General features: G+C 37.2%; 1 protein-coding gene across 2 annotated transcripts in view; it reads left to right on the top strand.

Annotated features, from left to right (window-relative positions):
• LOC120085817 (DNA topoisomerase 1) overlaps nucleotides 1–16,513 on the top strand; it is a 30,778-nt gene that overhangs the window by 10,349 nt on the left and 3,916 nt on the right. Inside the window, exons 12-19 of one of the 2 annotated variants that reach the window (XM_039042025.1) lie at nucleotides 372–440; nucleotides 1,038–1,097; nucleotides 3,214–3,285; nucleotides 3,539–3,646; nucleotides 3,787–3,863; nucleotides 11,926–12,009; nucleotides 12,196–12,304; nucleotides 12,387–12,476. In XM_039042025.1, coding sequence (XP_038897953.1) covers nucleotides 372–440; nucleotides 1,038–1,097; nucleotides 3,214–3,285; nucleotides 3,539–3,646; nucleotides 3,787–3,863; nucleotides 11,926–12,009; nucleotides 12,196–12,304; nucleotides 12,387–12,476 — 669 coding nt within the window. Of the gene's footprint in view, nucleotides 1–371; nucleotides 441–1,037; nucleotides 1,098–2,612; nucleotides 2,927–3,213; nucleotides 3,286–3,538; nucleotides 3,647–3,786; nucleotides 3,864–11,925; nucleotides 12,010–12,195; nucleotides 12,305–12,386; nucleotides 12,477–16,513 lie in introns of those variants that run through there. The other variant, XM_039042026.1, reaches the window with a different exon arrangement.

The raw sequence follows: 16,513 nt of genomic DNA on the forward strand, positions 1-16,513 counted from the left end.
GGGACTGGACTTCCCGTTTTTTAGGCTGTTTACTTGATGAAACCCATGTTCAGAAAATTTTAAGCTGCACATCTAGTTATGGAAATTTAAATTGTCGAGATTAGTCGTTTGATGTAAAACAATAAATTTAAGTACTAATTTTTGTTGAATATGTAGGATATATTTTCAATTCAGTTTTGTGCCGTTCTGCTATATCAGATGTATGATAGGATTTGTGGGCCTATTTGGTAGGTTATGATCTGATAGAACTTAACATATGTTTTCTCGTTCTGACACCATTTGCATAAGCGCCCCCATAATGTTAAGTGAAAAGGAACTTTTTGCATCCATCTGGTTTTCCTTTTGAAGTTCTTATTTCACTGGGTATCTAGGTTAAGAAGATGGAGGAGCTAGGGATTGGAAGACCTTCCACATATGCAACCACGCTAAAAGTTTTACAGGTTACTTTAGATCATCGCAAACTATAAATTTGAATTTCTTTCTTTTCTTTTTCTGTTTGATGAAGTTTCATGAATATGATGGATGATTGCATCCTATCACGTTGAGGAATATCCCACTCCGGCATCTTTTTTTCAATAAGAATATGCCACTCAGGGATTGCTCCCCTTCTTTCATATAAATCACATCAATGAAATCTTGTTTCTGCTAAAAAAAATTATGTTGAGGAATAGCTCAAGAAGATATATCTGTTCTGAAAAAATAGTACTTTTGCTACCATAACTTCCAAACTGAATGTTGAGACAACCAGCATGGAACTGCAATTACGTTTTGCAAGTGTTCTTAAAACTTGTTGCTGGGATGCATGTTAAATTTCCTACAAAAAGAGAACTTAGTTGGTACCTTGGTTGTGTTAGCATTTTAAATGTTACATGCCATGATACACCCGTTATGTATTTATCAATGATTTTGTTTATTGCCGTCCAAAGCGATAGATTACATCGGAGAGTAAGGCGATTAAGAATAGAACTTGAATCTCTTTTTGAGGTCCGTCTGTAACATATACTTGCTTTTGACTATTTGATTTATTTTACTATCAGGACAGGAAATACGTGTTGGTGAAAAGTCGTGTTCTACATCCAGAGTTTCGTGGGCGGATGGTATGCCAGTAGCTCTTAATCACTGAATTTTCTACAAAATTTAATTTCGTTGCTATTTTAATATCATAGCCGCATATAGGATGTAAAGAATTGCATCTTCTGAACAAGTCTTTTTCGACTCCTCGGCTAGCATCATAGAAAGTAGGTGGATGGTCAAAACAGAAGTTCCATTATCCACTATATCTTTTCCGTACTGGTCCCACCACAAAACTGCAGATTATTTATAGAAAGACAGAGAAAATATTCTTAAGGAAAAGAATAAAGGTTGCACTCGATATTATCTTTCTGCATTATTTCATAACTATAGTTCATAGGAGTTTCTTTTCTGAACTCATGGGGCTTTTTGGGTTTTTTTTCTATGTATCCAATGAAAGATATTCTTATTTTCTTGAAAAGAGAAAACTTAGTCTCAGCAAAGGTCATCGTGTAGATTATAATGAATCTATGGCTTTAAAGGTATTCAACTTTACTGTGAATGGAATTATGACGAGCAATGTATATGTCGACGGATTCATAAATCCAAGTTATGGGTATGAATAAATGGGGTGTGATATTTTTTCTTGAAAATGTCAATATTCTGTCAACAACATTGTCCATGACATATTCATATACCTTATATGTCATCCTTTTGTTATATTCATACATATCTCTGTTTATAAAAATCAACATCTTAATTTTAAGATATACCTTATATGTTTTCTTTTGTGACAAGGACACTAGTTTCTTTCTTTTTTTGACACTTATCTTACGTTGCTCCCTTGGCATAAATTCTCCCTTATTTCCATAGTTCTCATTTCCTCTCATATCTCATTGGAAGTGTTTTTGTAATTCTATTGGCACTTGGGCTTCCATTTTTTTTGTATCTTCATATTTTATGTGAGATGTTGGAATTTCTGTTTCTCATAAAAAACAAAAAAAATCATAAGTTGCTTTGTGCTATTATTAATTCCGTTTTTTGGTTTATGAAAAAAAGGTGAGTCAACTTTGGTGGTTTTTCTTTTATTATGGTGTACACGATTAGTACATGAGAGCCAAAAAGAAAAAGAATATAATTACAAAAGAATTTATTGTGCCCATCAGTTGGGTGTTGTATTACAAAAGTAAGCCACTGAAGTTGACTTATCTTAGGTAGCTTTGCTTTTAAAAGAAAAAATTGTATCTATCTCTGTACTTTTTATAAATGATCAAATTATTTCTTTAAAATTTACTAACTTAATGCATGAATTTATAAAGCAAATTACATCGAAGTTGTGTCTTTTTTTTTTTTAAATAAAAAAAAGTTATACAAAAGAAAATTTTTGATCTATTAATTTGGACAAAATTTACAAGTTTCCATTGTGTATAATTTTTTTCCTTCAAATATTGAAATCAGAATACTAAGTAATATTGATTTAAAGGTCTACCTTAATATTTTCTTCGTTAATACTTTTTTTTTTCTAATCACTATCTTAAGCACTTTGTTTTTGTTGGTTTCCCTGGTGATAGTGTTTATTCAATATTTGCCTCCTTTCACAGATTTTTGTTACCTTGGGACTTGGTGTAAATCCAACCCCCCCCTCCCCCGCCAACCCACAAGCCTACTCATCCTTCTCCAATCGGAGAAACCTTTGTAATCTCTTACCTGGGGGTTTCCTCTTTTTACCATGTAAGAGATGGCAAGGTTTGGGTTTTCGATAAACAGATTTTTTGTAATTATCTGAATATCTGTATGTAGTCCAAAAACAATTGTACTGTGCCATTGCAAATTGCTTTTATAGGCCCCATTTGGTAACCGTTTTGTTTTTACTTTTGAAAATTAAACCTATAGACACTACTTCCACCTCCAAATTTCTTCATTTGTTATCTACTTTTCACCGATGGTTTAAAAAACAAAGCCAAATTTTGAGAATTAAAAAAAATAACTTTGAAAAAGTTGTTTTTGTTTTTGGAACTTGGCTAAGAATTCAACCATTGTACTTAAGAAAGATGCAAATCATTGTAAGAATTGTGGATGAAATAGGCTTAATTTCAAAACCAAAAACAAAAAGCCAAATGATTATCAAACGGGGCTATAATGTACAAATTTTGATGAGTCCTATTATAATTCTAATTTTCCTTTCTATCTTTTTAATTTAAGGTGTCGGCATTTCTTTGTCATCATTTCTCTGAGGTCACTGATTATAGTTTTACTGCAGACATGGAAACTGAGGTGAGTCAATTGTTATTGAAGTTTTTCTACCCGCTACTGCCACTTATGGGATCACAATCACACACTTCCTGTGTTCTGCCTAAACTTTAGTAGCTCACAATTTGTAATTTTGTATATTGGGTATGGTTGACATTTACGGAAGTCGTGTATTATTTGAGCACAGAATACCTCATTACGACATTACCTTTACGGGAAGTCTTACATTTTAACAAATGTTCTACTTTAATAACCATATCTACTTTTTTTTCTTCAGCTTGATAACGTCTCCGCTGGTTTAACTGAATGGAAAGGCCTCCTAAAAGAATATTGGACCCGGTTCAGCTCATATTGTGAACGTGCTAATAATGTTCATATTCATCAGGTGAAACACCTTTTTGTTTAAGAGGTGGATACAACAAATGGTGTATTATAATTAAAAGTCTCCCTCCATCACCAAGAAAGAAAAAGAGAGAGAGAAGAAGAAGAAAACAGTTGTAATACTTCAGCTGTCTGATATTTCAGGTGGAAAAGATGTTGGAGAAGAAATATGGGGACTTCTTATTTTCATTTCTTCCTGATAATTGCAGAACATGTCCAAGGTATGTGTTTTGGCTATTGTTCATCCATTTTATCACCTGGTTTTGGTCTCTTTGAAAAGAGAAAACTATGATGTAGAAAAAGGGACTATTTTGTTGAAGGAAAAATTTCCTGTTCATTCAGGAAGAATAGGGAATCAGGAGGCTTAAGACGAGAAATGTACTACGCCATCCTGTTGTAAAGAATTGAACATGATCTTGATGCCCATATAAAGCAAAGTACTTTGCTTTTGCTTTCGTTGTACGAACAAATGTCTTGTGCAGAAAAGTATGGAAGGCAGATTAAACAGTCACTTAAATCTCAAAGAATTTTAGGCCTCCAGAGTACTGAACACTGTCAATTGTTTTGTCAAAGTGGGCTGATTAGTATATGAGATGATTGCCACGGGCCCATGCCAGACATCGGAAAACAGAAAGTTCTGAACAAGTATTAGAACATTGGCATACCATAATCATCATTTGTCGACTCATCTATTTGGTGTTGGCCTTCTTTTGTTGCTCTATTGTTTTCTTTCATGGTTCTCAATGAAAGTTTGGCTCCCTCCTTATCAACCGAAGAAGGATGAAAATCTGATTTTTTTTTTTTTTTTGAAACAAGAAACAAGCCTCTTTATTAAGATAATGAAATGAGATTAATGCTCAAATTACATCAAGATATTAGCAGAACAAAACGGATCATGAGGTGCACCCAGGTATCTCAACTAGGTTGACACCCCATAGCATCCTCATCACATATGAGGAGAACAATATGAGCAAAAAATACACCTGGGAAACAAAACAAGGCCCAAACACTGAGGGTCCATCTAATACAAAGTGCTACAAGCAGCAAAACAAGCAAAATAATTTGATACAAACACCCAAAAGGGAACAAGAAACTCAAAGATCAACTCTAAAAAAAGAGTGTGCATGGTAGAAGAATGGCATATAAGTAGGGGTGGCATCTTAGAGGTCCGGGTTCATGAAGGCTCTCCAATTGATACATATATCTTGAATTGAATCATCTGCAAAGGCCTTTGATAGAGAACACCATGAGGAAGCATTCAGTTTAGTCGTCTCGAAGCGAGAAAACCAAGGAGTCTCTTTATTGTGGAAAACCCGTTTGATTTCTTTCAAACCATAAATCTGTAAGCAAAGCCTTAACAACATTAATCCAAAGGAGATTTGGTGTCGGTTTAAATTTTGGCCTCACGAGTACTTGTAACACATTTTCTTTAAAAACTTCTCCAAACACCCAACTAGTGTTGAAGCAAAAAAAAAAAAAAGTTTCTGCCAGCAATTTCTAACATACCAAAAGTCAAAGAAGAGGTGCTGCAAATCCTCTCAATCAGCTTTGCAAAGGGCACACATATTAGGAGCTAGACATTGTGTAGGCATTTTCTTTTGCATAACCGAGGAACAATTAAGAAGCCCAAAAAGCATGATCCAAATCATTATATTACCCTTCGAGGGCTCTTGGATGTCCATAAAGCTTTCTTTAAATGCTTATCTGGAGGGAGGCCAATGATGGATGTGTAACAAGAGATTTGACCAAGAAAGATCCATTAGATTCAAGCAACCATGAGCACTTGTCAAGGGCATCCCGCACTAGAATCTTAGAAATGATGCTCAACAAGTTCTGAAAGTCAATAATCTCTTCCTCTTTTAAAAATCTATGGAATTCGATGGACCATGAGGAGGTGGAGGAATCCCAATGCTCTATGACTGAACCATTGGGCTTAAGTGCTATTCTGAATAGATTCGGGAAACTGACCTTTAATGGAATATTATCTAGCCAAGAATCAATCCAGAATGCATTCTGCTCCCATTCCAAGCTTGTAAACCGCCAATGCTTCTACCTTTAGCCAAGATCTTGAGATACCTATCCATGGACTACGAAGGCTGAAGCTTACTTTTCCAGAAGTGTGCCAATTGAACATGTCCCTCCCATGAATACTCTTTACTACTTGGCTCCAAAGGGAATTTTCATTATTTATTAGATGCCACCCACCCCTATTTGGCTAGGAGAGCCAAATTTCTTGCTCTTAAGCCACCAAAGCCGAGCCTTGAGCCTTAGTAATGAACGACCATTTTACTAAGTGATTGATCTTCCCTCCTTTGTGGCCCTCCCAAAAGAACTTCATGATTCTCTCCAATATGATGATCACTTTTTCTGGCAACATAAATAAAGACATATAGTAAGTGGGTAAATTTGAGAGAACGGACTTACACAGTGTGGCCCTCTCTCCTCTAGATAAGTTAAACCTTCTCCATTTATCTAGCTTTCCTTGCAATTTGTCAATGACCGGTTGCCAAACTGACACTTTTTTTGGGGTATCCTCCCAACGGTAAGCCAAGGTACATCAAAGGTAGATGCTCCACTTTACAATTAAGTTGTGCAGCTACTGAATTCAGCTTATTGTCCTCTATATTGATCCCACTTGCAGATCTTTCCCAATTTACCTTTTGGTCGGAACACCATTAGAAGATTTCAATAGCTTTTCTTAGATTTTCGATCATCTCATCATCATATTTGCAGAATAACAAGGTATCGTCAACAAATTGAAGAGTGGAGATATGCACCTTATCTTTTCCCACAAGAAAGCCTTCATATTTCCCTTTTTTGTGCAGCCTTGCAATCAACGAACTTAGAACCTCACTGACCAAGAGGAATAGAAAAAGAGAAAGTGGGTTTCCTGCTTAATGTCTCTTGTAGCCTTAATTCTACCTAGGTCTTCCCTTTATAAAGATAGAGAACTTTGGAGTAGAAACACAACCCATTATCAAATGCTTTTTCTAAATCAAGCTTTACAACCCAACCTTTTTTCTTCTTGGATCTATACTCTTCCACGGCTTCGTTGGCAATGAGGATAGGATCAAGAATTTGCCTTCCTTCAATAAACACACTTTTTGAAGGGGCTATTATGCTTGGCATAATTACTTTGATTCTTTCGGAGAGGACTTTTGCTACTATCTTGTAAGTGTAGTTAAGCTAATGGGCCTAAAGTCTTTAACCTCACTACATCCACCTTTTTCTGAATTAAACAAATAAAATTCTCTTTAACACAAGAATTAATCTTTCCATTGCCATAAAATTCCTCAACCAGCTTCATGAAGCTATCATTTAATAAATCCCAGAATTTAAGGATGAACTCTAAAGTATATCCGTCCGGACCAGGGGCTTTATTCTTCCCCAATGCCTTCACTGCTCTTCTAATTTCTGATTGTCCACGAGCTGACTGTTTTGCTTCCTAGACACTTTTGCCCATTGTAGGTTAATAGGAATCGACCTTAATCCATCAGCCGAGTAGAGGGATGTATAGAAGCCTAAAATAAGGTCTTCAATTTCTCTAAATGATTTGGTTAGGATGCCCTGGTCATTGATCAATTCCGAGATCAAAATTTTCCTCTTTTTTGCTGCTAAAAACCGGTGAAAGAACGTTTTGTTTTCATAGCCCAAATTTAATTTAACCAATTCAGCTTGCTTTTTTGTAGGAGGTTTCTTTCATCCATTTGGTAGAGGGATATTAATTCTGTCTTTAGTGCTATTCTGATGCTTTGTTCCAGCTCATCAAGATCTATGTTTTCAGCAACAATTTCTCTTCTTTCTATTCTTTTAGCAAAAACTCTTCCTTACTCCTACTTTTCTCAGATTCGGAGTGCCATTTTTTAAGGAAGTTTTCAGGTTTCTTAAAGAAATAGCATAACCGGCCCATCCTTGCTGGCAGTCGACCACCAATTTCTTTCAATCAAATGACCAACATTCTTTGACATTCAACCAACTGTTGCAGACTTGAAAGGGGCTGGACCCCATTCGAATGCTCCGGCTTCAAACAATAAGGGGAAATGATCGGATAGAAGTCTAGCTTGCCTAACTCTTGAATTGTTGAAAACCTCCTCCCAATTGTTTGATATGAAGAATTGATCAATAAGTGATCATGAAACTATCGATTCTTTTCTTGACCATGTGAATCTTCCATTAGAAATGGGGCTTTCCAGCAAGTTAGTAGTATCTCCAATGAACTTATTGAATTTTCTCATTCCTCTTGTCATTCTTCCTATAGGGAATCTCTCTTGAACACAACGGGTCATATTGAAATCTCCCTCAATGCACCATGGCTCTACATAGTGATTAGCAGAAGAAGGCAATTTCGACAATAACCTGCTTCTTTCTCTATAATCTGTTGGGCCATAAACATTTGTTATCTAACACACTTTTTTGAAAATAGACAAGCATTTGACTGATAAGGACATTTCCTTTTTGATGACCTCTATCACTGAGATCTTTCCTTCGTCCCACATGGTTAAAATACCTCTTGATTCCCATCGCTTCAATATAATACCATCCAACATCCTTTGAGCTCCATAAGCTTTTGATGAACACTCAATCAAACTTATCTCTCTTTGTTTCTTGAATTGACACTAGGTCCGGATTTAGTTTCTTAAAAAATCTTTTAAGTGTCGCTCTTTTTGTCTTGTCTTCAAGTCCTCTTATATTCCATGAGGCCATCTTCATCGAAGTCAAACTACTATCTTAACAGAATATTCAATCTCAATTGTCTTCCACTAACAATCTTGATCATCCAAGAGTGATTTCACAGTCTTCTAATAGGGAATGCAAATTTTGGGGAATGTCCCTCTTGTTGAGGGGAGGGAATGAGAAGAATTCAGATTTATCCACTGTGGGAGCTTCCTCAATTGATCCATCTCCTTGCCATATTCATCCAAATCAATAGATTTCTCGTGTTTCTTCTGCCTCCGTATTCTCAATCTCTTCACTGCTCACACTTACAATTGAATCTTCATCAGAATCTTGCTGCCTCTGCCTTGACTTGGAGTACCTCGCACGAAAGATAAATCTGAGCTAGGTAGTTTAAGATCGGAGAGAGTAAAAGAGCACTGTTGTAAATTAGAATTTTCTAACTTGTTTAGGAATATGTCGGGGATCTAAATTTTAACACAACATTCTTCGAGAAGATTCGAGTTTGTAATTGATGTCCATGAATTAAAAAAGGTCATCTTCTTAGCAAAGTGTTTAGGAAATGGCTTCGGCCAATTTGCAAGTTTTTTTTCAATCTGAGGATGGTTTGTTCGTGCTGCTTTTTGTTTTTAGATTCATCGGAGAGAGACTTTTCTTCTGTTGGAACTTATCAATTTCTTTCTGTCCCTGAGAGAGGATTCTACTGTAATCACTAACTTTCATGACCTTACTGCGGAGTTGGCAACTTCAGAATTAGAAATATCACTCTGTGTTGGCTTTGAGACAGCTTTGGGCATGGTTTCATTGATTGGGGAGTGGTAATCGATAGAAACAGTTGTGTTTTCAACAATCTTAGACGTTTGAACTTCCTTCGAATAGCAATCAACGGACAAATTTTGAAAATACCTTTCCGCGCCTTTGCCAGCATTGTCCCTCGGATTTCCATCTGATTTTTGAGGCACAGTCGAATTCTCTCTCCTCATTAAGACGTTATCTTTGTTCACACCTTACTGGATTGGGCTTTTGTTGAGATGAACTTCCGCCTGTGGTTGGGAAACAAGTGCCGGAGATTTCCTGCGACCACACTCCGGCGATCTCCCCGGAGAACTCTATATCAGATCATTCCTCCGATTTTTCTTCGAGTAAGATGCAAAAGGGTTCCTTGAGAAGTTGTGGGGGGTTACTGGGAGTAGCACGAAAGGCCCATTCTTGATTCAAACCAGAGAAATCTATATCTTCATCTTTCAAAGCTTGTTTAACCGTACTAAGTCAATTGGGTTGGAAAAGTCTTTAACAAGCAGTGCTCCTTTGACTTCATTAGGGGGGTTTAAGAACTCTATATCTCCATAATTCAAGAAAATGCTACCTATGTTCTCCTCTGTAATTTCTATGATATAAAACCACGTAACTTTCGTTTAACTTGAATTTTTACTTCAGTAACATTAATAAAATTCAAAGTTTCGAGTGTAATAGATTCTAATCCGCCAAAGTAGGCCCCAATAGCTTCAAACGTTTGCCTGCTCCAGTAATCTAATGGTAGATTTCTAATTGAGATCCATCCTCTATATCCCTTTACGACATTTGGTCGACCATGCACTTGTTTGTTTCATTTTTCAAATTTCAAATGAAACTGACCACATTCTTGCTATTTCCCTGGATAATCTATTATTTCTTCCAAATTACCTTACTCCAATTTGATTAGAGCATTTTCTGTAGGCAGAGGGTTGATAATGACGTTTGTATCAAATTATAACTTCAGTGTGTGAGCTATTTTTGGCCCCCATCCATAAAATTCAAATAGTCGTGAAACAATCCAGAGGTTGTTCAAATCTGCCTTAAAAACGTCGTAGTTTTTCCGAATCCAATAGGAAGGTTTGCTCTATTTATCGGGTGCCAAAACGGGGGCGAATTGGGTGCTGAATTTGACGTCTTCCTCCAAGCTTTTTTTTTTTGCTGCAGTGGAACAGAGTATCGAATTTCTGGTGATTCCTTCATCTTTAGTGAATTTTTGAGCATTTCAGCAAAAGCCTGCCATCCTTGTGTTGAGACGTCCGCAGGAATATGTAAAAATTGTGTGCCTCTTAAAGATAGCCAAACTACAGATCTCATAATCCAACCCGAAGAGATGTGTAACTTGGGTAAGTTTGTTGCCCTGCTTCCATCCCTTGCATTTTTGAGGAAAAAACTAGATAGAGAGCTTTTGATCAAATTTGATATATTTTCCACGAACCAAAAAATTTGCGATTTTGTGAGGACGAGTTGTTTCCCTACAACGTCTTCCACAATATATTTGCCAGATTCTCGCCGTGTACAGAAAACAAGTTGTTCACCTTGCAACTCTTTACTTCCATGGTCAAAATATTTGGGGTTTCGGGTTTGGGGGACGATAGGTTGATGGGAAAGGAGGTGGATGCTGGTGGCTGGAGTTGTTGGATAGAGAGAGGGAAAGAGGTGGATGCTGATTGGAGAAGGAAGAAAGATGCCAGAGCTATGGTCGGAGAGGGAGAAATGGGGAGAGAAGGGAAGAGAGAGAAGAGAGCATTTTTCCACTAGTCTTCTCAACTTTTCATGGAAATAATGGATAGAGAGACTAATGCTCGATACAAGCTCCACAGAGGAGTGAAATAAAACTGTAAAAGACAATAAAAATAGCAATTACTATATATATATACATACATACATATATATATAATTTCTTAAACAGAACTCAAAGATTTCCAACTAGAAACTTTTTTTTGATAAGGAACAAATTTCATAGATGTATGAAATTTACAAAAGAATGCCAAAGCCGATTGGTCAAAAGATTTCCAAAGGAGTTACAAAAGAGATCTACAATTGGTCAAAAGGGAAGAAAGAGTGTATAGTTTAAATGAAGAAGAACATTTACACCAACTCATAGCATGAAAGATAATGAGTTATAAAAAACAAACAGAAGAGTTGCCTTTGTCATTGAAAAGATGATAGTTCCTCTCTTTCCAAGTGATCCATAAAAAAATACGGATTAGATGCATCCAGATGAGCTTTTTTTTTTGGCAAAGGGGTGTTCGTTGAGAGTATAGGATAAAGCATTTTCAATGTCCTTTTGGGGGGCAGAATGCCATCCAAATGACGAAAAGATCTCTTTCTAAAATCTCTCGGCAAAATGACAATGGATGAATAGGTGACTGGATGATTCATATCCAGACTTGCACATGGGGCAACATTGGAGCGATAGGGCCATGTAATTTCCAACGAGAAACTAATCCATGAAGAATAGTTTGTCTACTATTCTAGAGTATTGGACTAGTTTCATGTAATTATCTCTTGATAGGACCTTAGTCAAAACCATTTCATTGATAAGAATTTATCTGCTATCAATTATATGGTTCTGTTTCCTATCAAAAATGAAGAATAGTGGTCGATAAGCATTTCGTTTCTAAGAATTTAGCTGCAGGGTTTGGTTTTTCTCCACATTTCATCTATCTAATAAAATGTCTTGGTTTCTCAAAAAGTTAGTTAAGAATGCAGAAATGTTCTCGAAAAGGTCAAACAAATTGCGTACTTCTATCTTGCATATTAAAACTTGTCTCTTGTAAGTATGATGCTAACTTTTAGTTATTTTTATTTCAGTTGTCTGGAGGGCGCTCTGATCTTCAAAGTTAGTCGGTTTGGGGCAGGCTATTTCATAGGTTGTGATCAACACCCAAGATGCAAGTGAGTTTAAAAAAGAATACCTCACTTTAGTCTGGACGGCTTAAATTTTCCTAGTCTTCTCTCCGCTCTACCATTCGGGCATCAAGTAGAGAATTTGTTGCTTTTGCCACGTCCTACAAAGTTCATCCAAGCAATACATTCCTTATAAACATACTGAATGGTACTTAACTTTCTTGTTGTCATTAGATATATTGCAAAAACAATATATGGTGAGGATGAAGAAGTTACTCCTCAAAATAACAACAGTGTGGAAGAGCCAAAGTTGCTTGGTCTTCATCCAGTTTCTAATGAAAAGGTTGCGCTTACTGCTGATATATTTTTTCACACATTTGTTCATTCTATATGATTTTGTTAATTATAAGAATATTTCCTTTCAGGTTATTTTGAAGAGTGGTCCATATGGGTCTTATGTACAACTTGGTGAGGACACGAAAGGGTACTTGCCCAAAAGAGCCTCTGTTTCCCAGGTATGAGGTTCTCCCTCCCCCCCCCCGTCTTTTTTCCTTTTCTTTATTTTCTTCTGTTGACGCATATATATAAGAAATACTTTGTTCTGGATTATCTGAAACATAGTTTACTTCATGCAATTTCTTCTGAAGTAAGTTTATTTTGTTTTTCTCTTTCTCGTTTGAGACCTCTTTGTTTAAAATTGAAACGGAAATCACTATTTCTTTTATAATTTTGAATTTGACCTTTTTGTCTTTTTTTCCGGAGTGTGTCAGCATCTTACCTTGTTTAATCTTTTTGGCTTCCACTCTATATATTAGTTGTTAGGTTTAGACACGTCAGAAACAGAGAAAGAAGTTCCTTTAAATAAAACAACTCATCCAGTTTTTTAATCGTGAAATTTATTTTCATATATTCTTGTATCCCTATAGAACCTTTAAATCTTTTGCATTGCTTAAAATTCTTAGGAGGAGTTCTTTGTCTGCCACAATTTGCATACGAAATTCACTTATTCTTTCACATTAAAGGAAGCAATTTTTTTTCTTGGTTAATGTATGTGAATTAATGGGATTGGTTGTCTGTTCATTACACAAAATGATTATATATGCTTTCAATTTTGTGTTAGTTGATCTTTTTCTCTATATAAAACTTGTTTGATTATGTGTGTGTTTGGAATACATTTTCAAGTGTTTAATTTAGAAAATGTCATTTTAGAAAAAATTGGAGTGTTTAGCAACCACTCAAAATAGCTTTTCAAGTGTATTTTAATCCGTTTTTATCAAAAGTGTTTAAATAAAAATGAGTTTTTTTTAAAAACACCATTTTCTTAAGTCAATCCAAACGGGCCCTACATGTGTCAATTGAAGAACCAAGCTCTTTTGATATTGATGCATCGAATTTTAACTTTAGATACTTATGTTCTTCCATTCTCGATAAGAAAAAATCATATCAATTGCCAAACATGTAACGAAGAGAGGGGGAAAAAAGAAGACAATTTTCACTTCCTTCAAGTTTTCAAAATCCTGGCAGGGTTTATCATTTCCTGGAAGTAAGGGTTTGTCTACATGATAAAAGTTTTTGTAATTCTTCTTCTAAGAAGCATGGAAACTTAAGTTTGCCTAGCGTGTCTGTGTTCGACACATGGGACATTCCAACACTTGTTGGACACATGTCGAGACACTTGTTAGTGTCAAATGTGTTAGACATGCATAGAACACTTGTGGTGTAGACTAAAAAGATACATGTGGCTATAATGATAAATTTTGCATGAAAAATAAATTTTGTCAAACTATTTTTAAATTTTTTTTAAGCATATAAATGCATCTCTCTCCCACCTTGTCGTCCTTGCAACCTACCCACCCACCCATCCGCTCCTAGTGGTCATGAACACCAAGAAACTTTCACCATGTCGGCCGCAAACCCTTCTTCATATCAGATAGAGAAGAAAACATTCTCCATAGACCACCGAAATGGACCCGTTCGTACCAAAATCACTGAGACTACAAAAAATTGCTCTTTTTTCATCTCCGCAAAACAACCCATCGTTCACTAATTGATAAATTGTTTTAGAGCTCTACAACATGCCCCACTAAACCAACGATTCTTCAGAGAAACTAGACATGAAGATCAAACGATTTGGGTAGAGAAAACTACAAACCCCAAGGAGGAGTCGTCGAAATCGCAAAGCTAGACAATAACGGGGGATTAAATAAGCTTTTGATTCATGTGGGAGAAGACAGAAAAGGTTGGCTCGGTTCCTTAGCTCTCCTCACTGATTGCCCCAACCCACCAAACCCTTACACTACACCATAAAGAAACCACAACCTACAAAGATGTTCTTGGTAAGGGCCAACCTTTTGACAGAGTGACAACGAAAGAAGCCCCTACCATAAAGGTTACAACCACACACACGCGAACTAAGCTAGACACCTTGGTTATTGTCTACAGATTATCATTCCATGATGATTGGTTAGGGCACTACAACAACACAACTATTTTTGCATCGTTAACCCTTTCTTAGCTGATCGTGCACTCTTGCGGTGTGAAAATGATCAGGTTGATACTCTTTTCATGATAAAAGATTGGTACAAGGTTAGCCCCTTTCCTCCTGAAAATCGATTGATGGAACCTAACCACCGCCTTTCAGAAACAGATGATCCCTTCTTATGGGGGTTGGATCAAAATCCGAAATCTCCCGCTCAATAGATGGGACGAGGATACCTTAAAAACCATTGGTGACCAATGTGGAGGCTTCATTGAGACATCAAGGAAGACCGTTTCTAGATTGGATTTCTGTATAGATTGATCCCTTCTTTGTGGCTGAAAACCACATTGGATACATGGCCAGAATACAGGTGGCATACCACCGGAGAACACCAGTACTGATCATGGTGCTCCTAAACAGAAAGGCATCCTCGGTCCTTTCCTCGATGATGGGGCCCACGAGCCCTCAAACACAAGGACATCGCCCTTGAGAATTTCAGTCTGTTTGACTGCTGTTCCCTTTGCTCCGCCGGCTCCGACATCACATGGCCCTATTCCTCTTCCTTTTCCACCTATACACCCTACACGTCGACCCCTTACTCCACCCTTACCTCTATTTACTGAACCGGACCCGATCCCTCTTCTTATTGATCCAAGCCCATCCTCCCGTAACAACATGGGCCCAACCCATTTCTCCTAAAAACCCTTTAACTCATACAGAACCAATCTCTGACCCTTCGACCTTTCCTCACATTAGGCCAAAGACCCAAAAGCCCAAATGCCCAAAACATCTTGATCCAAAAAGCCCATCCAGTCCACAAAGCCCACCTGGTCATCCCAACCAAAATCACCCAGCCCTCTGTTACTTGACCCATCCACCTTACCCGACCCATCTATCTTACCCGATCCATCGACCACTATTTCTGCCCTGATTACCCGATCCATCACCATCAAAGAAAACCAAACGATCTTTGTATTGGGAAACAAATTTTCCACAAATCCACTGCCATTAGAGGATACCAACACAAACGGCTACCTCTCTAGCCCCATTCCCCTCACCATTGCCCCCCTTTCTCCCCTCCATCATCGCTTAATCTGATATAGGACACTATTGTTGGACAATTGCTGATGGAAACAATGTACACTTCTCCTCTGACCATGGAGCGATCTCTATCATGGATACTGACATAGAAGACACCACGGAGGATCTGAGTCACTACTTGAAATTCCTCCTCCCTTTGGCTTTTTTAATAAAAGGCTTTGTATCATGGCAATGCCTGCAGCAAAGAAAAATCATAAAATGGCCAAAAAACAGAAGCAATTCTTTAGGGAATTATCCGGGGCCTTAATGAATGGGAAAAACGAGCTCTCATTAAAAGGGAAATCGTGAAATATAATCTGACTGTTATTATCCTCCAAGAGACTAAAATGACTTCTTTTGGCCATTTGCTTATCCAATCATATGGATCTCACGCAATATTGGATGGACCTCTCTGAAAGCAAGCGGATCATCGGGTGGTATTCTCATTTTGTGGAGTGATTCAACTCTCTCTATCTCGGATATCACCAAAGGTTAATATACTTTATCCATTCTCATTTCTATTGCTTATGGTTTTAGTTTTTGGTTGACGGGTCTACAGACCTTGTTGTTATAGGGGCAGGCCTTCTTTTTGGCAGGAGCTGGAGGATTTATTGTCCTTGTGCATGAATGCTTGGATTTTAGGGGGGTGATTTTAATGTCTCTCGTTGGAGACATGAAAAATCTTGGGTTGGACTAATCACCAACGACATGAGACAGTTTTAACTCTTTCATTGACTGCACAAACCTTACCGATCTGCCTCTCAACAACGGCCTCTATACATGGTCTATCAGTAGGGACATCCCCACTTTGACCCTTATTGACAGGTTTCTTGTTATGGATCCCATTTTGACAAAATTCAAAGAAGTCACTGTGAGAAGACTTGACAGGCCTATACCCGGCCACTTCCCAATCTTACTGCAGTTGGGTTCTATTAAATGGGGCCCTCACCATTTCGATTTGAGAATATGTGGATGGAACACTATTCATGTCTT

This window comes from Benincasa hispida, chromosome 9 (assembly GCF_009727055.1).
Source record: "Benincasa hispida cultivar B227 chromosome 9, ASM972705v1, whole genome shotgun sequence".
NCBI classification, from domain to species: Eukaryota; Viridiplantae; Streptophyta; class Magnoliopsida; order Cucurbitales; family Cucurbitaceae; genus Benincasa; species Benincasa hispida.